This window comes from Bubalus bubalis, chromosome 1, assembly GCF_019923935.1.
Source record: "Bubalus bubalis isolate 160015118507 breed Murrah chromosome 1, NDDB_SH_1, whole genome shotgun sequence".
Taxonomy (NCBI): Eukaryota; Metazoa; Chordata; class Mammalia; order Artiodactyla; family Bovidae; genus Bubalus; species Bubalus bubalis.
In genome coordinates, this window is record NC_059157.1 from 68226645 (window position 1) to 68247852 (window position 21208).

The 21208-nt window shown below is 38.0% G+C and overlaps 1 protein-coding gene across 5 annotated transcripts in view; it reads left to right on the forward strand.

Annotated features, from left to right (window-relative positions):
- The window catches only part of LIPI (lipase I), a 57642-nt gene extending 40731 nt beyond the window's left edge, over positions 1–16911 (forward strand). For all 5 annotated transcript variants that reach the window (XM_025282377.3, XM_044942106.2, XM_044942007.2 and 2 more), the window contains one exon: positions 16506–16911. In XM_025282377.3, the coding sequence (XP_025138162.3) occupies positions 16506–16593 (88 nt within the window). In that variant the 3' untranslated portion in view covers positions 16594–16911. The remainder of the gene's footprint in view (positions 1–16505) is intronic.
- The last annotated feature ends 4297 nt before the right edge of the window (positions 16912–21208 follow it).

Sequence of the window (21208 nt, forward strand, 5' to 3'; positions counted from 1 at the left end):
TTAGGATATGCCACAGAGGAAAAAAATAAGCATGTGTGTCATTTTCATTTTTATGTAAAATCTAAGCAGAATTTTTATGTAAAATCTATCTAAATAGATAGACTATGAAAATTTGTTAAATTTATAAAATTTAGATGCAGTTACTTGTACTCAGGGAAAAAACTAAAATACATTTTGTGGGTGGTTAACAGAACTCTTAACATTCCTTGTTGGCTGTGAATGCTAACAGATGCTTGAATGAAATGCGTGCTTTAAGTTTAATTACCTAGATAATTGCAGTAACCATTTAGTTGCTTTTCCTGTTTAGATCTGTCCATACAGATAATGTGCAATTAATGAGAATTAGCACTGCCAAACTATTGGGAGTGTGAGTGATAAAAAAGTGATGCCTTATGGTCCAGAATAAACTGTGTATCTAACTCAGTCAATAATTAGCTGTCTGTAACAAACAGTGATGGAGACTACACAAATAATATAGTTCTTCTGAGCATTTCCAGTAGACTAGCCATTCAAACTTAGGGACTGCGAGGAATATTTGTAGTGGAGGTACCTGGATGACTTCCTGAGAAAAGTTGAATTAAATCTACTTTAAATATGTTTCCTTGTTTCTTGAGGTATGCCTGTATTGCTATGAACTTTCCCCTTAGGACTGCTTTTACAGTGTCCCACAGGTTTTGGGTTGTTGTGTTTTCATTTTCATTTGTTTCTATGCAAATTTTGATTTCTTTTTTGATTTCTTCTGTGATTTGTTGGTTATTCAGCAGTGTGTTGTTCAGCCTCCATATGTTGGAATTTTTAATAGTTTTCCTCCTGTAATTGGGATCTAATCTTACTGCATTGTAGTCAGAAAAGATGCTTGGAATGATTTCAATTTTTTTGAATTTACCAAGGCTAGATTTATGGCCCAGGATGTGATCTATCCTGGAGAAGGTTCCATGTGCGCTTGAGAAGAAGGTGAAATTCATTGTTTTGGGATGAAATGTCCTATAGATATCAATTAGGTCTAACTGGTCTATTGTATCATTTAAAGTTTGTGTTTCCTTGTTAATTTTCTGTTTAGTTGATCTATCCATAGGTGTGAGTGGGGTATTAAAGTCTCCCACTATTATTGTGTTATTGTTAATTTCTCCTTTCATACTTGTTAGCATTTGTCTTACATATTGCGGTGCTCCCATGTTGGGTGCATATATATTTATAATTGTTATATCTTCTTCTTGGATTGATCCTTTGATCATTATGTAGTGACCATTTTTGTCTCTTTTCACAGCCTTTGTTTTAAAGTCTATTTTATCTGATATGAGTATTGCTACTCCTGCTTTCTTTTGGTCCCTATTTGCATGGAAAATCTTTTTCCAGCCCTTCACTTTCAGTCTGTATGTGTCCCCTGTTTTGAGGTGGGCCTCTTGTAGACAGCATATGTAGGGGTCTTGTTTTTGTATCCATTCAGCCAGCCTTTGTCTTTTGGTTGGGGCATTCAACCCATTTACGTTTAAGGTAATTACTGATAAGTATGATCCCATTGCCGTTTACTTTGTTGTTTTGGGTTTGAATTTATACACCGTTTTTGTGTTTCCTGTCTAGAGAATATCCTTTAGTATTTGTTGGAGAGCTGGTTTGGTGGTGCTGAATTCTCTCAGCTTTTGCTTGTCTGAAAAGCTTTTGATTTCTCCTTCATACTTGAATGAGATCCTTGCTGGGTAAAATAATCTGGGCTGTAGGTCATTTTCTTTCATCATTTTAAGTATGTCTTGCCATTCCCTCCTGGCTTGAAGAGTTTCTATTGAAAGATCAGCTGTTATCCTATAACCTAACTCTACACCTAAAGTAACTAGAAAAGGAAGAAATGAAGAACCCCAGGGTTAGTAGAAGGAAAGAAATCTTAAAAATTAGGGCAGAAATAAATGCAAAAGAAACAAAAGAGACCATAGCAAAAATCAACAAAGCCAAAAGCTGGTTCTTTGAAAGGATAAATAAAATTGACAAACCATTAGCCAGACTCATCAAGAAACAAAGGGAGAAAAATCAAATCAATAAAATTAGAAATGAAAATGGAGAGATCACAACAGACAACACAGAAATACAAAAGATCATAAGAGAGTACTATCAACAATTATATGCCAATAAAATGGACAATGTGGAAGAAATGGACAAATTCTTAGAAAAGTACAACTTTCCAAAACTCTACCAGGAAGAAATAGAAAATCTTAACAGACTCATCACAAGCACGGAAATTGAAACTGTAATCAAAAATCTTCCAGCAAACAAAAGCCCAGGTCCAGACGGCTTCACAGCTGAATTCTACCAAAAATTTAGAGAAGAGCTAACACGTATCCTGCTCAAACTCTTCCAGAAAATTGCAGAGGAAGGTAAACTTCCAAATTCATTCTATGAGGCCACCATCACCCTAATACCAAAACTTGACAAAGATTCCACAAAAAAAGAAAACTACAGGCCAATATCACTGATGAACATAGATGCAAAAATCCTTAACAAAATTCTAGCAATCAGAATCCAACAACACATTAAAAAGATCATACACCATGACCAAGTGGGCTTTATCCCAGGGATGCAAGGATTCTTCAATATCTGCAAATCAATCAATGTAATACACCACATCAACAAATTGAAAAATAAAAACCATATGATTATCTCAATAGATGCAGAGAAAGCCTTTGACAAAATTCAACATCCATTTATGATAAAAACTCTCCAGAAAGCAGGAATAGAAGGAACATACCTCAACATAATCAAAGCTATATATGACAAACCCACAGCAAACATTATCCTCAATGGTGAAAAATTGAAAGCATTTCCTCTAAAGTCAGGAACAAGACAAGGGTGCCCACTTTCACCATTACTATTCAACATAGTTTTGGAAGTTTTGGCCACAGCAATCAGAGCAGAAAAAGAAATAAAAGGAATCCAAATTGGAAAAGAAGAAGTAAAGCTCTCACTGTTTGCAGATGACATGATCCTCTACATAGAAAACCCTAAAGACTCTACCAGAAAATTACTAGAACTAATCAATGATTATAGTAAAGTTGCAGGATATAAAATCAACACACAGAAATCCCTTGCATTCCTATACACTAATAATGAGAAAACAGAAAGAGAAATTAAGGAAACAATTCCATTCACCATTGCAACGGAAAGAATAAAATACTTAGGAATATATCTACCTAAAGAAACTAAAGACCTATATATAGAAAACTATAAAACACTGGTGAAAGAAATCAAAGAGGACACTAATAGATGGAGAAATATACCATGTTCATGGATTGGAAGAATCAATATAGTGAAAATGAGTATACTACCCAAAGCAATTTATAGATTCAATGCAATCCCTATCAAGCTACCAACGGTATTCTTCACAGAGCTAGAACAAATAATTTCACAATTTGTATGGAAATACAAAAAACCTCGAATAGCCAAAGCTGTCTTGAGAAAGAAGAATGGAACTGGAGGAATCAACCTACCTGACCTCAGGCTCTACAACAAAGCCACAGTCATCAAGACAGTATGGTACTGGCACAAAGACAGAAATATAGATCAATGGAACAAAATAGAAAGCCCAGAGATAAATCCATGCACATATGGACACCATATCTTTGACAAAGGAGGCAAGAATATACAATGGATTAAAGACAATCTCTTTAACAAGTGGTGCTGGGAAAACTGGTCAACCACTTGTAAAAGAATGAAACTAGAGCACTTTCTAACACCATACACAAAAATAAACTCAAAATGGATTAAAGATCTAAATGTAAGACCAGAAACTATAAAACTCCTAGAGGAGAACATAGGCAAAACACTCTCCGACATACATCACAGCAGGATCCTCTATGACCCACCTCCCAGAATATTGGAAATAAAAGCAAAAATAAACAAATGGGACCTAATTAAATTTAAAAGCTTCTGCACAACAAAGGAAACTATAAGCAAGGTGAAAAGACAGCCTTCAGAATGGGAGAAAATAATAGCAAATGAAGCAACTGACAAACAACTAATCTCAAAAATATACAAGCAACTCCTACAACTCAATTCCAGAAAAATAAATGACCCAATCAAAAAATGGGCCAAAGAACTAAATAGACATTTCTCCAAAGAAGACATACAGATGGCTAACAAACACATGAAAAGATGCTCAACATCACTCATTATCAGAGAAATGCAAATCAAAACCACTCTGAGGTACCATTTCACGCCAGTCAGAATGGCTGCGATCCAAAAGTCTACAAGCAATATATGCTGGAGAGGGTGTGGAGAAAAGGGAACCCTCTTACACTGTTGGTGGGAATGCAAACTAGTACAGCCACTATGGAGAACAGTGTGGAGATGCCTTAAAAAACGGGAAATAGAACTGCCTTATGATCCAGCAATCCCACTGCTGGGCATACACACTGAGGAAACCAGAACTGAAAGAGACGTATACCCCAGTGTTCATCGCAGCACTGTTTATAATAGCCAGGACATGGAAGCAACCTAGATGTCCATCAGCAGATGTATGGATAAGAAAGCTATGGTACATATACACAATGGAGTATGACTCAGCCATTAAAAAGAATACATTTGAATCAGTTCTAATGAGGTGGATCAAACTGGAGCCTATTATACAGAGTGAAGTAAGCCAGAAAGAAAAACACCAATACAGTATACTAACGCATATATATGGAATTTAGAAAGATGGTAACAATAACCCTGTGTACGAGACAGCAAAAGAGACACTGATGTATAGAACAGTCTTTTGGACTCTGTGGGAGAGGGAGAGGGTGGGATGATTTGGGAGAATGGCATTGAAATACGTATAATATCATATATGGAACGAGTCGCCAGTCCAGGTTTGATGCATGATACTGGATGCTTGGGGCTTGTGCACTGGGACGAGATGGTATGGGGAGGGAGGAAGGAGGAGGGTTCAGGATGGGGAACACATGTATACCTGTGGTGGATTCATTTAGATGTTTGGCAAAACCAATAAAATATTGTAAAGTTTAAAAATAAAATAAAATGAAAAATGAAAAATATTAAAAAAAAAGACAACAACAAAAAGTTAAAAAAAAAATATGTTTCCTTAATAAGTAAAATGTACTTTTTTCGGCATATAGTTCTATGAGTGTTAGTAAGCACATAGAGTCATGTAACCACCACCACAATTAATATATAGAACATTTCCATCAATCACAAAAATTGCCTTGTGCTGTCCCTTTATTTATTTATTTATTTTTTATCTTAAGCAATTTATCCTGCTGACATTTTATTCCACGTGCATATCACACGTATTCCACATGTACACATACATGTGCATAGAATGGCATACAATAAATACTTATATCTGCAAGTACCAAGTAAATATCCTAAGTAATGAGAAAACACTGGTCAGAGTTTAATTAGATAGTTTTAGATAGTTTTTCTTTTTTTAAAGTTTGTGTGCTGGGCTTAGTCTCTCAGTCATGTCCAACTTTTTTCGACCCCATGGACTGCAGCCTGCCAGGCTCCTCTGTCCATGGGGATTCTCCAGGCAGGAATACTGGAGAGGGTTGTTTTTTTTTTTGTTTTGTTTTTTTTATATATATATATTTTTTAAATTTTATTTTATTTTTAAACTTTACATAACTGTATTAGATTTGCCAAATATCAAAATGAATCCGCCACACTAAATAGACATTTCTCCAAAGAAGACATACAGATGGCTAACAAACACATGAAAAGATGCTCAACATCACTCATTATCAGAGAAATGCAAATCAAAACCACTATGAGGTACCATTTCACACCAGTCAGAATGGCTGCGATCCAAAAGTCTACAAGTAATAAATGCTGGAGAGGGTGTGGAGAAAAGGGAACCCTCTTACACTGTTGGTGGGAATGCAAACTAGTACAGCCACTATGGAGAACAGTGTGGAGATTCCTTAAAAAACTGGAAATAGACATGCCTTATGATCCAGCAATCCCACTGCTGGGCATACACATTGTGCTGTCCCTTTATTTCCAACCACCCACACCTACTCTCTGGCAACCTCTGCACCTAGATTTCCCTTTTCCAGAACTTTATATAAATGGAATCATATGGTATATTGCCTTTTAAATATCGCTTATTTCACTTAGCTTTAGACATTTAAAACTCACCCATGTTGTTGCTTATATCAATGGAATGTTATTGATACATAGTATTTCATTGTATGTGTATACCACAGTTCCTTTATCCTGCTGCTGCTAAGTCACTTCAGTCACGTCCAACTCTGTGCGACCCTGTAGACGGCAGCCCACCAGGCTCCCCTGTTCCTGGGATTCTCCAGGCAAGAACACTGGAGTGGGTTGCCATTTCCTTCTCCAATGCATGAAAGTGAAAAGTCAAAGTGAAGTCGCTCAGTCATGTCCGACTCTTAGCGACCCCATGGATGGCAGCCTACCAGGCTCCTCCGCCCATGGGATTTTCCAGGCAAGAGTACTGGAGTGGGGTGCCATTGCCTTCTCCTTCCTTTATCCTAGTTGGAGCAAAAATATAATTTGTTCATAATTTTTTATATCTGTCCAGGATAAAGCCAAAATAAATATTTACCTACAGCTTTTTATGTGAACCTAAGTTTTCATTTATCTTAAGTTCCTAGAGATTGTGAGGTCATATTGTGAGTGTTGGGGCTTCCCGGTGGCTCAGATGGTAATAATCGGCCAGCACTGCAGGAGACCCAGGTTTGATCCTCGGGTTGGGAAGATCCCCTGGAGAAGGGAATGGCTACCCACTCTAGTATTCTTACCTGGAGAATTCCATGGAAAAGAAGCCTGGTGGGCTACAGTCCATGAGGTAACAAAGAGCCAGACATGATGGAGCGACTAACATGTTCACTTTTCACTTTCATTGTGAGTGTATGTTTAACCTTATAAGCAACTGCCAGGCTGTTTTCCGAAATAACTGTACATTTTGCATCCCCACTGGCACTTACCAGAGTTCCATTGCTCTCTTACACCCAAAACTGCAACTTCACCAGTTTTTTGTTGTTGTTTTTGCTATTCTAATACTTGTGTAGAAAACAAAAACACTTCTGTTCACTATGTTTTTAACTTGTATTTCTCAAACGACAAATGATGTTGATGACCTCTGCCATTTAATTGAGGGTATCTGCATCTTTAAATTTAATGTAATTGTAGGTACTGCTGCTGCTGCTGCTAAGTCGCTTCAGTCATGTCCAACTCTGTGCAACTCCAGAGACGGCAGCCCACCAGGCTCCCCCGTCTCTGGGATTCTCCAGGCAAGAACACTGGAGTGGGTTGCCATTTCCTTCTCCAATGCATGAAAGTGAAAAGTAAAAGTCAAGTTGCTCAGTCGTGTCCGACTCTTAGCGACCCCATGGACTGCAGCCTACCAGGCTCCTCCATCCATGGGATTTTCCAGGCAAGAGTACTGGAGTGGGGTGCCATTGCCTTCTCCAGTTGGGTTTAAATCTGACATCTTGCTATTTTTTTTCTGTTTGTCCCATCTTTTCTTTGTTCCCATTTTCTCATTGTCTGCCTTTTGGATAAATTGAGGAGTCTGTGATTCCATCCAGAGGAGGACATGGCAACCCACTACAATATTCTTGCCTGGGGAATCCCAAGGACAGAGGAGCCTGGCAGACTATAGTCCACAGGGTTAATCAGAGTCAGACATGACAGAAGCAACTTAGCATGCCTGCTTATGATTCCATTTAAGCTTCTTTATCAACAGAAGAAGTTGATTATTAGTTGTTTCTATGGAGTTATATTATAATCTTCATTTTATCACAGTCTGAAAGTGAAAGTGAAGTCGCTCAGTCATGTCCAACTCTTTGGGACCCCATGGACTGTAACCTACCAGGCTCTTCTGTCCATTGGATTTTCCAGGCAAGAGTACTGGAGTGGGATGCCATTTCCTTCTCCAGGGGATCTTCCCGACCCAGCGATGGAACCCGGGTCTCCCGCATTGCAGACAGATGCTTTACCGTCTGAGCCACCAGAGAAGCCTGCAATCACAGTCTACCTCAAGTGAATTTTACCACTTCACATATAACATGAGGACCTTACAGTAGTATACTTCCATTTCTCTCTTGTGCTCTTCTTGGCATATATTTTAATTATACATGTGCTAAAATCTCTATAAAGTGCATCACTTTTCTTTAAAGAGATATTCCTATTAAAATACATGAATAATTAGAAAGTCTTACATATTTTCCCCATACATTTACCGTTTCTGGTGTACTTCTAACCCTTAGTAGATGCATATCTTCATCTGGTACAATTTACCTTAAGACAAAAGGAGCTCCTTTAAGATTTTTTTGTAAGATCTGATAGTTGTGAATGCTTTCAACTTTTGTTCATTTTTATGATGTCTTTATTTTTAAAGAGAATTTCTCTGGGTATAGAATTCTAGTTTGACAGTTGTTCTTTTTTTACTTTCAATACTTTAGGGATGTTACTGTGCCGTCTTAAACCATGCATTGAGTTTAATGAGAAATTTATTACTATCCTTCCTTTGTTGCTGTGAACAAAATAAAACTCTTTTCTGTAACTGGTTTTAAGATTTTCTCCTTATCACAGATTTTAAGCAGTTTAATTTGATGTGACTTTTTGAAATCTTTTACATACCTCTTGTGATTAGTGTTTGTTGACTTTTTTTGTCTCCATGGGTTTATAGATTTCATCAGATTTTATCTAAACTTTTCACTTAGTTTGAAATATCTCTTGCTGTGTCCCTACTCTCTAGTATCTCTTTGAGGACTCTAATTTCGAATTTATTAGGTTATTTGAAGGTGTCCCACTGTTAACTGATGCTCTGTGAATTTTTAAATTTAATTTTCTCCCTGCATTTCATTTTGAATGTTTCTCTTGCTTTGTCTTCAAGTTCATTATTCTTTCCTTCTGCCATGTCTAAGCTGCTTTTAACCATTATAGGGCATTTTTCATCTCAGATATTGTACTTTTCACCCATGGATGTTTCATTTTAATCTTTGAGTATGTTTCATGTCTCTACTTACCTATTTGAACACATGAAATACAATTATAGTAACTCTTTCAATACCTTTACCATCAGAGCCACCAGGGAATTGCCATCTGTTGGATCATAGAAAAAGCAAGAAAATTCTAGAAAAACATGTACTTCTGCTTCATTGACTATGCTAAAGCCTTTGACTGTGTAGATCACAACAAACTGGAAAATTCTTAAAGAGATGGGAATACCAGACCACCTTACCCTTCTGTGAAACCTGTATGCAAATCAAAAATCAAGAGTTTGAACTAGATTTGGAAAAACAGACTGCTTCCAAATTGGTAAAGGAGTATGTCAAGGATGCAAAGAATATAATCAGATTTTGCTGTTGACCATCTGGTGATGTCCATGTGTAGAGTCTTGTGTTGTTGGAAGAGAATGTTTGCTATGACCAGTGCATTCTCTTGGCAGAATTCTATTAGCCTTTGCCCTGCTTCATTCTGTACTCCAAGGCCAAAATTGCCTGTTACTCCAGGTGTTTCTTGACTTCTTACTTTTACATTCCAGTTGCCTGTAATGTAAAGGACATCTTTTTTGGGTGTTAGTTCTAGAAGATCTTGTAGGTCTTCATAGAACTATTCAACTTCAGCTCCTTCAGCATTACTAATTGAGGTATAGACTTATTACCATGGTACTGAATGGTTTGCCACGGAAACGAACAGAGATCATTCTGTCGTTTTTGAGATTGAATCCAAGTACTGCATTTCGGACTCCAGTCATTCTGGAATGTGAAGTCAAGTGGGCCTTAGGAAGCATCACTACGAACAAACTAGTGGAGGGGATGGAATTCCAGTTGAGCTATTTCAAATCCTAAAAGATGATACTGTGAAAGTGCTTCACTCAATATGCCAGCAAATTTGGAATACTCAACAGTGGCCACAGGACTCAAAAAGGTCAGTTTTCATTCCAAGCCCTAAGAAAGGCAATGCCAAAGAATGCTTAAACTACTGCACTCATCTCACATGCTAGCAAAGTAATGCTCAAAATTCTCCAAGCCAGGCTTCAGCAGTACATGAACTGTGAACTTCCAGATGTCCAAGCTGGTTTTAGAAAAGTCAGAGGAACCAGAGATCAAATTGCCAACATCCACTGGATCATCGAAAAAGCAAGAGAGTTCCAGAAAAACATCTATTTCTGTTTTATTGACTATGCCAAAGCCTTTGTGTGGATTACAATAATCTGTGGAAAATTCTGAAAGAGATGGGAATGCCAGACCAACTGATCTGCATCTTGAGAAATCTGTATGCAGGTCAGGAAGCAACAGTTAGAACTGGACATGGAACAACAGACTGGTTCCAAATAGGGAAAGGAGTACATCAAGGCTGTATATTGTCACCCTGCTTATTTAACTTACATGCGGAGTAGATCGTGAGAAACGCTGGGCTGGAGGAAGCACAAGCTGGAATCAAGATTGCTGGGAGAAATATCAATAACTTCAGATATGCAGATGACACCACCCTTATGGCAGAAAGTGAAGAAGAACTAAAGAGCCTCTTGATAAAAGTGAAAGAGGATAGTGAAAAAATTGGCTTAAATCTCAACATTCAGAAAACTAAGATCATGGCATCCAGTCCCATCACTTCATGGCAAATAGATGGGGAAACAGTGGAAACAGTTGCAGACTTTATTTTCTTGGGCTCTAAAATCACTGCAGATGGTGACTGCAGCCATGAAATAAAAAAATGCTTACTCATTGGAAGACAAGTTATGACCAAACTAGACAGCATATTAAAAAGCAGAAATATTACTTTGCCAACAAAGGTCCGTCTAGTCAAGGCTATGGTTTTTCCAGTAGTCATGTATGGATGTGAGAGTTGGACTATAAAGAAAGCTGAGCACCAAAGAGTTGATGCTTTTGAACTGTGGTGTTGGAGAAGACTCTTTCGAGTCCCTTGGACTGCAAGGAGATCCAACCAGTCAATCCTAAAGGAGATCAGACCTGAATGTTCATTGGAAGGACTGATGTTGAAGCTGAAACTCCAATACTTTGGCCACCTGATGCGCAAAACTGAATCACTGGAAAAGACCTGATGCTGGGAAAGATTTAAGGCAGGAAGAGAAGGCGATGACACAAGATGAGGTGGTTGGATGGCATCACCGACTCAATGGACATGAGCTGAGTAAACTCAGGGAGTTGGTGATGGACAGGGAAATCTGGCGTGCTGCAGTCCATTTGGGTCACAAAGAATTGGACACGACTGAGTAACTGAACTGAACTGATATGAAGGCTGTATTGTCACTCTGCTTGTTTAACATATATGCAGAATACATCATGCACAATGCCAGGCTGGATGTAGCACCTCCTGGAATCAAGATTGCTGGGGGAAATATCAATAACCTCAGGTATGCAGATGATATCACCTTTGTGGTAGAAAGCAAAGAGGAACTAAAGAGCCTCTTGATGAAAGTGAAAAAGGAGAGTGAAAAAGTCGCCTTAAAAGGCAGCATCCAAAAATTTGAGATCATGGCGTCAGGGCCTATCACTTCATGGCAAATAGAAGGGGAAACAACAGAAACAGTGACAGACTTTATTTTCTTGGGCTCCAAAATCACTGCAGATGTTGACTGCAGCCATGAAATTAAAAGACGCTTGCATCTTGCAAGAAAAACTATGACAAACCTAGACAGCATATTACAAAGCAGAGATATTACTTCGTCGACAAAGGTTCATATAGTCAAAGCTATGGTTTTTGCAGTAGTCATGTATGGATGTGAGAGTTGGACCATAAAGAAAGCTGAGCAATGACAAATTGATGCTTTTGAACTGTGGTGTTGGAGAAGACTCTTGAGAGTCCCTTGGACTGCAAGGAGATCCAACCAGTGAACCCTAAAGGAAATCAACTCTGAATATTCATTGGAAGGACTGAGGCTGAAGCTGAAGCTCCAATACTTTGGCCACCTGAAGGGAAGACCTGACTCACTGGAAAAGATCCTGATCTGGGAAAGACTGAAGGCAGGAGGAGAAGGGGACAACAGAGGATGAGATGGTTGGATGGCATTACTTTTTCAGTGGACATGAGTTTAAGCATGCTCCAGGAGATAATGAAAGCCAGGGAAGCCTGGTGTGCTGCAATCCATGGGGTTGCCAAGAGTCAGACACAACTTAGCAACTGAACAACATCAACAACAATAATGTCTTTGCTGATTCTCACTCTGTGCTAGCTCTTGGTTGATTTCAATTGGTTGCCTTCATATGGGTCAATTTTCCTGCTTTTTTGCATGCTTGGTCATTCTTGATTAGATGCCAGACACTGTGTATTTTATCATGTTAGGTCCTCCATAGTTTTGTATTCTTATAAATATTCTTTTATTCTTAAGATACTGTTTAGTTACTTTTAGGAAGATTGGTTCTTTCAGGTTCTGCTTTCAAAGTTTTTTAGATAGGACTGGAATCATGTTAACTTTATGGGTAATAATCCCCACTACCGAAAGGCAAGATCATTCTATTCTCTTTACTCAGTTACCTGCAGGTAGGAACAGATACCTTTGTTAGTGCTAGGAACTTTATCCTAAGTAACTATTTAAAAGAACACTAGATGCATAAATGTGATATGTTGTTCAAAAGCTTACGGGAGACATTTTAGAAATAAAGCATGTGTATATTTTTTGTATTTCATGAAATATATATGGATTAAAATTAAAAACTAATTATATTTGAATTTTAGAGATATTTTTTAATCCTTGGATTTCTTCTGTATTTTTACTAAAGTTTATACTTTATCAATGTGCTGTACTCATTTCTGCTAATTTGTGGTAAACAAAGCTTTAGAAATGCAACATCCAATGCTTTTTTTATTAAAAAAAACACTAAATATTCTTATTCCTATATTTCAACATATATCACATATATTTTCTAATTATACAGTTAAAATTTTTTTTTATCCTGGGGATAAGGAGCTATTAATAACATAGGATTAATGATCTCAATATTAGAGTCTCCTGGCAATAGAACTATATAGGCTTTCACAATGTAAAAACAAGAAAATTAGTTTTCCTCGTATATTTTGGTAAAATTTAACTTTGGAAGCTGTAATGAGCCTGACCATAATGCTTGTGGAAGCTTTGTAAAATGTGGAATATTTAATAAAAGATATGCATTGAATATATTGAAAATATGTCAATCATAATAGGATTGTGAGCTTTCATTTTATTGTAGAAAATAAATGAAAACACACTTGCTTTAAGGTTGTATTAAAAATACGTTAGTAGGACAATTACTTGATGACAGATACAATTTATTATTAGGTTGGTGCAAAAGTAATTGCAGTTTTGCATTGTTGAACTTTGCCATTTGATATTGGAATACATTCTTAAATAAATGTAATTATGTTATACATCATTTTAATGCACATTTCTCACCTTATTTATTTATATTTTTGCTAATGACTTAATACTTCCTGTTTATTTTATATTTATTTTAGACTAGGGAAATTATGCTAGAAAGCAATTTGAGTGATTTGAGTTCAAAATGGGTCAGAAAGCAGCAACATCAACAACACGTTTGGCCCACGAACTGCTAAGGAACATGCAGTGCAGTGGTGGTTCAAGAAGCTTTGCAAAGGAGATGAGAGCCTTGAACATGAGGAGCACAGTGGCCAACCATAGGAAGTTCACAACAACCAACTGAGAGCCATCAGCAAAGCTGATCTACTTACAACGGCACAAGAAGTTGCTGAAGAACTCAACGTTGACTGTTCTATGGTCGTTTGGCTTTTGAAGCAAATTGAAATGGTGAAAAATCTCAATAAGTGGGTGCCTCAAGCTGACTGAAGATCAAAAAAATCGTCCTTTGAGTGTTGTCTTCTCTTATTCTATGCAATAATGAACCATTTCTCAGTCGGATTTTGACATGCAATGAAAAGTGGATTTTGTATGACAACCAGTGACTATCAGCTCAGTGTTTAGACCAAGAAGAAGCTCCAAAGCACTTCCCAAAGCCAAATTTTCACCAAAAATGGTCTATTTGGTGGTCTGCTGCCTGTCTGATCCACTAAAGGTTTCTGAATCCCAGCGAAAGCATTACATGTGAGAAGTCCGCTCAGCCAGTGGACGCAATGCACTGAGAACGGCAGTGCCTGCAGCCAGCAGTGGCCAACTGGAAGGGCCAGTTCTTCTCCAGACAACGCCTGACCACACATCACATGACAAATGCTTCAAAAGTTCAAGGAACTGGGTTACAGAAGTTTCGCCTCACCCACTATATGCACCTGACCTCTCGCCAACCGACTGCCACTTCTTCAAGTGTCTCAGTAACTTTTTGCGGGGAAGATACTTCCACAACCAGCAGGAGACAGAAAATGCTTTCCAAGAGTTCATTGAATACTGAAGCATGGGTTTTTATGCTACAGGAATGAACAAACTTACTTCTCATTGGCAAAAGTGTGTTGATTTTAATGGTTCCTATTTTGTTTAATAAAGATGTGTTTGAGCCTAGTTACAGTGATTTAAAATTCACAGTCTGAATCCACAGTTACATTTTTACCAATAATACATTTATAATTATAACCAATAATACATTTTCACCTGATAATAAATCTGACACCCTTGTCTGACTCTGACAACTTAAAACTGAGGTGAATTAGGGACATCCAGACCATTGAAGGCTCACTCAGTGAAGAAAGTCTTTAATTTAGCAGGCTAAATTAAAAATTGACATAAAAATATATGCATTTGTTAGGGAAAGTGTTAAAGTCATTCTTCCATTTAATAATGGAGAAAGGATTATGTCTGATTTTTCAATTACATCCTGGTCTCTGACAATTTACCATAAAGCTACTTTTGCTAATATCTAAGAATCTTTTAAGACTGAAGTACTGATATTTCACACTTCTATACTATTAAATTTTCAAATGCATTTATTATTTCAAGTGGAAAAATACTGTAATATTCTGTATCAACTTTTATAGTTAAAGATAAATGTGTCCATATTTTATTACTTTTCAAATATTATCAGATGTAGGAAGTTGATTTAAAATGGAAGAATTTAACCTAACAATATTGTTGAATATTTTAAAATGTGTTTAGTCATGTCTCAAGTTAGAAGAAGATGGGGAGCAATGTATCTCTTGATCTAGAGCAGTGCACATGTCAAATAAGAGTGAGCTACCAGCAGAGATTACTTTGTCAACAAAGGTCCATCTAGTCAAGGCTATGGTTTTTCCAGTAGTTATGTATGGATGTGAGAGTTGGAGTATAAAGAAAGCTGAGCACAGAAGAATTGATGCTTTTGAACTGTGGTGTTGGAGAAGACTCTTGAGAGTCCCTTGGACTACAAGGAGATCCAAGAGTCTATCCTAAAGGAGATCAGTCCTGGGTATTCATTGGAAGGACTGATGTTGAAGCTGAAACTCCAATATTTTGGCCACCTGATGTGAAGAGCTGACTCATTTGAAAAGCCCCTGATGTTGGGAAAGATTGAAGGCAGGAGGAGAAGGGATGACAGAGGATGAGATGGTTAGATGGCATCACGAACTCAATGGACATGAGTTTGGGTAAACTCTGGGAGTTGGTGATGGACAGGGAAGCCTGGTGTGCTGCTGTTCATGGGGTCACAAAGAGTCGGACATGACTAAGCAACTGAACTGACTGACTGACCAGCTCCTGTGCAGTTGAATTGTCCCCTTTTCCTTGATTAAATTAGTATGGCTGATACTGGGAATTTCCATTTATTTCTACCATTTTTTCCTTTAGCTCTTTTCCTTAACTTCGACCAATCTTTGTTTATTTTAGTTGATTACTTTTTTGAGGGTTTCAAGATATTAACAAGAAGATAAAATACTGGACATGATTCACTACTGTGACTTGAATTCTCAGAAATCTTGAAATACTGAATACACAATGTGTCCAAGACAAAGAATGATTTAAATGTTATTATTTCCATTTTAGCAGGTGGCAGAGGATTGATTAAACATTTTTGCAAAATTGTCTGTGAATTCAGTCCAACTCTTCCATGGTGGCTATCATGATAAAAGTGGCCTAGCCACTAAGAGTTGAGCTCAGTTTTTAGCTGTTTCAGTATCCCAAAATATTTCCCATTTAGTGTAAGTATTCCAGTGAAGCAGCAAGGAGAGAGGATGTTGAAGTACAGAGAATTTTTTCTTTCTCACAAATACTATGTCTATTCATCTTTACATAGACAAATGAGATGGAGCAGAAATGATCCTATAGGTTTTTTTCAACTCCCTGCTTTTAGAGAACTTGTTAGTTATAGGCATGTGTTATGCTTAGTCCATGTCCTACTCTTTGTGATCCCATGGACTGTAGCCTGCCAGGCTCCTCTGTCCATGGGGATTCTCTAGGTAAGAATACTGGAGTGGTTTTCCCTGCCCTCCTCCAGGGGATCTTCTCAACCCAGGGATTGAACACAGGGATCGATAACGCATTGCAGGCAGATTCTTTACCGTCTGAGCCAGTTATAGGCATAGGATATTCTAATATTTGTGAGAAGAAAATAAACTTTGCTGTTTTACTAACAGTTATTTTTTCTCTCTCTTTTTCTCCTTCACAGACCACCACTATGCATCTATAATTTTGTACTTAAAGAAAGCAAGGAACTATTTCTCACTCCAAGCACATGCAAACCACATGAAATATAAAATGCCTTCATCTATCAAATGTAACAGCTTATTGTGAATTGAAAAACTTGTAAATGGAAACAATGCAATTAGTATTTCATTTAGACTGCATTGTTCAATCTGAAATTTGTATATTTCTTCTTCTTGTATAAGTTTTTAAGAATCAAAATATAGAATATTTTAAGATGCATATGGTAAAGCATTCTGAATATATTTTAAAGCTGTTTATTTCTGTTTACCTTAATCAAATGTTTCTCTTTGAATGTTTCCCTTTTTTACTTATTATTAACAAAAAAAAAAGTCTAGAAAAAAAAGAAGCTTATTGCTTTAACACACTGTCCAAATAGTATCGTTCTGCACTCAGAATGCAGTAATGAAATAAATGAATTTTTTAAAGCTGTGTAAATTTTGAGAAGTTCCTTGGATTCATGTAAATCCCACAAACAAATATACCTGGTTAGTGATCCATTTGGCATTTTATAATGCTTTGTAAATAGAGGCTTTGTTTCATGGAACACAATAATCTATGGGCCCATAATCGTTAATGTCAGATCCAGGGTTTACCACTTATTCACTTACTAATGGTGTGATCACGAATAACAACTTTTACCTCACCATATATCAGGCACCTAAAAGTTTCTGTGAATATTGATTCTACACTTCAACTAGTGTCTTCCCATAATGATAATAAAAATAATAACAGCTAACACATGCACCACTGTATTCTTGGCCTAGTTTAATATTGGGCCAGTTTAATCCCTACAGAAACCTTCTGAGATTGGCCTTGTTATCTCCACTGATGAATAAACTGAGACATAGAAATGTTAACTAACTTACCCAGGATTGTGTACAAAACCAAAATTGAAACCTAAGTCTCTTGAGTCTGTGGTTTTTAACCCCTATTCATGTTTCTCCAGGCTTCCTGGTGAATCAGTTGGTAAAGAATTTGCCTACAATGCAGGAGACCCAGATTTGATCCCTGAGTTGGGAAGATCCCCTGGCGGAGGGCATGGCAACCTACTCCAATATTATTGCCTGGAGAATTCCCATGGATAGAGCCTATAGTCCTTGGGGTCACAAAGAGTCAGACATGACTGAGTGACTTTCATATGTTTCTCCAATTCAATACATGTTAATTGTGATATTTATAAATGATCACTTTCGAAATACAGTCGTCCCTAGTTATCCTTGGGGGATTGGTTCCAGGACCCACCACAAACACCAAAATCCGATGATGCTCACATCCCATAGTTGGTTCTCATTATCTGTGGTTCCACATGCATGGATTCAACCAAGCACAGATTACAGAGTACTATAGTATATATTGGGAGAAAAAACCCTCTGTAAGTGGAACTCATGAAGTTCAAACCTATGTTGCTCAAGAGTCATTGTTAATAATCTAGATGTCCTTGGCATTCTCCCATTTACCCATTCAGTCCAGCAATTCCTGGTCCTCAGCTCCCTCTCACTTGTGTCTGAAAGCTCCCAAGATTTGTTTTATGTGTGTTTCTAAACTAATCTGTCAACTACAGTCACAGTCTCTATGCTTCTGATTTCCTGCTATATTAGTTGGCTGGAACTTTCATTAAAAAAATCACTGATAGGATGGCTTAAACAACACAATTTATTTTTTTACAGCTCTGGAGGCTAGAAGTCCAAGGTCAAGGTGTTGGCAGGTCTGGTTTCCCTGAGACCTCTCTCTTTAGTTGCAGATGGCCACTTCCTTGCTGTGTCCTAACATGGTCTTTCCTCTGTGCTTGGTGTCTCTTTTGTGTGTCTTGATTTCCTTTTCTTATAAAGATTAAGAAGAAGAAGCACAAGCTGGAATCAAGATTGCCAGGAGAAATATCAATAACATCAGATATGCAGATGATACCACCCTTATGGCAGAAAGTGAAGAGGAACTCAAAAGCTTCTTGATGAAAGTGAAAGAGGAGAGTGAAAAAGTTGGCTTAAAGCTCAACATTCAGAAAACGAAGATCATGGCATCCGGTCCCATCAATTCATGGGAAATAGATGGGGAAACAGTGTCAGACTTTATTTTTCTGGGCTCCAAAATCACTGCAGATGGTGACTGCAGCCATGAAATTAAAAGACGCTTATTCCTTGGAAGGAAAGTAATGACCAACCTAGATAGCATATTGAAAAGCAGAGACATTACTTTGCCAACAAAGGTCTGTCTAGTCAAGGCTATGGTTTTTCCTGTGGTCATGTATGGATGTGAGAATTGGACTGTGAAGAAGGCTGAGCACCGAAGAATTGATGCTTTTGAACTGTGGTGTTGGAGAAGACTCTTGAGAGTCCCTTGGACTGCAAGGAGATCCAACCAGTACATTCTGAAGGAGATCAGCCCTGGGATTTCTTTGGAAGGAATGATGCTAAAGCTGAAACTCCAGTACTTTGGCCACCTCATGCAAAGAGTTGATTCATTGGAAAAGACTCTGATGCTGGGAGGGATTGGGAGCAGGAGGAGAAGGGGATGACAGAGGATGAGATGGCTGGATGGCATCACTGACTGGATGGACGTGAGTCTGAGTGAACTCCAGGAGTTGGTGATGGACAGGGAGGCCTGGCGTCCTGCAATTCATGGGGTCGCAAAGAGTGGGACATGACTGAGCGACTGAACTGACTGATAAGGATTAATAATATCACTTACATATAACACTGTATTCTTGTTACAGTTTAATACTTTATATGTATGTATACATATATATTTATATATATTTATGTGTGTATATATATATATGTATATATCAATTATCATATATAAATTCATTTAATCCCCTACAAAAATCCTATGAGATTAGCCTTTTCATCTCCACTGATACAGAAATGAAGGCCATAGAAATGTTGACTTACCCAGGATTTCATACAAAATTAGAATTGACTGGTGTCCTTATGAGATTATAGCCTACTCTAATGAGCTCATTTTAATTTAATCACCTCTTTAAAGACCCTGTCTCTAAATAAAGTCACATTCTGAGGTACTGGGAATTCATTTCATAATACTGTCCATCACTCATTAGTTCAGTTGCTCAGTCGTGTCCGACTCTTTGCGACCCCATGAATCGCAGCACGCCAGGCCTCCCTGTCCATCACCAACCCCAGAGTTCACTCAAACTCACATCCATCGAGTCGGTGATGCCATCTCATCCTCTGTCGTCCCCTTTTCTTCCTGCCCCCAATCCCTCCCAGCATCAGAGTCTTTTCCAATGAGTCAACTCTTTGCATGAGGTGGCCAAAGTATTGGAGTTTCAGCTTTAGCATCATTCCTTCCAAAGAACACCCAGGGCTGATCTCCTTTAGAATGGACTGGTTGGATCTCCTTGCAGTCCAAGGGACTCTCAAGAGTCTTCTCCAACACCATAGTTCAAAGCATCAATTCTTTGGCGCTCAGCTTTCTTCACAGTCCAAATCTCACATCCATACATGACTACTGGAAAAACCATAGCCTTGACTAGATGGACCTTTGTTGGCAAAGTAATGTCTCTGCTTTTGAATATGCTATCTAGGTTGGTCATAACTTTCCTTCCAAGGAGTAAGCATCTTTTAATTTAATGGGAATTAGGACATTGGAGAAGATATTGCAGTATTGTTGTTGTTGTTGAGCTGCTAAGCCGTGTCTGACTCTTTACGACTTCATGAATTGCAGCACGCCAGGCTTCTCTGTCCTTCACTATCTGAATGCCATGATCTTAGGTTTTTTAATATTTAGTCTTAAACTGGCTCTTTCACTCTCCTTCACCATAATCAAGAGGATTTTGTGTCCCTCTTCACTTTCTGCTATTAGAGTGGTATTATCTGCATATCTGAGGTTGTTAATGTTTCTCCCACCTATCTTGATTCCAGCTTGTAACTCATCCAGCCTGGCATTCCTCATGATGTGCTCAGGGTATAGGTTAAACAAACACGGTGACAGCAGACAGCTTTGTTGTACTTTTTTCTCAATTTTGAACCAATCAGTTGTTCCACACAGGGTTCTAACTGTTGCTTCTTGACCTGCATACAGGTTTCTCAGGAGACAGGTAAGATGGTCTGGTACTCCCATCTCTCTAAAAGTTTTCCACAGTTTTTCATGATCTACAAAGATGTTAGCATAGTCAATGAAACTGAAATAGATGTTTTTCTGACATCCCTTGCTTTCTCTATAATCCAGTGAATGTTGGCAATTTGATTTCTAGTTCCTCTTCCTTTTCTAATCCCAGTTTGGACATCTGGAAGTTCTTGTTTTGCATAATGCTGAAGCCAACTGGCAAGATTTTAAGCATAACCTTACTAGCCTGGGAGATGAATGCAATTGTCTGATGGTTAGCATATTCTTTAGTACTATCCTTCTTGGGAATTGGGATGAGGATTGGCCTTTTCCAGTCCTGTGGCCACTGCTGGGTCGTCCACATTTGTTGACGTAATGAATGCAAAATCTTGATGGCATCCTCCTTTAGGGATTTGAATAGCTCTGCTGGAAGTTCTTCAGATCCATTAGCTTTATTAACTGCTGTGCTTCTTAAGGCCCACTTGACTTCATAGTCCAGAGTGTCTGGCTCTGGGTGACTAACCATATCATCATAGTAGTCCGGTTCATCAAGGTCTTTTGTAGACAGTTCTTTCATGTATTCTTGGAGAAGGAAATGGCACC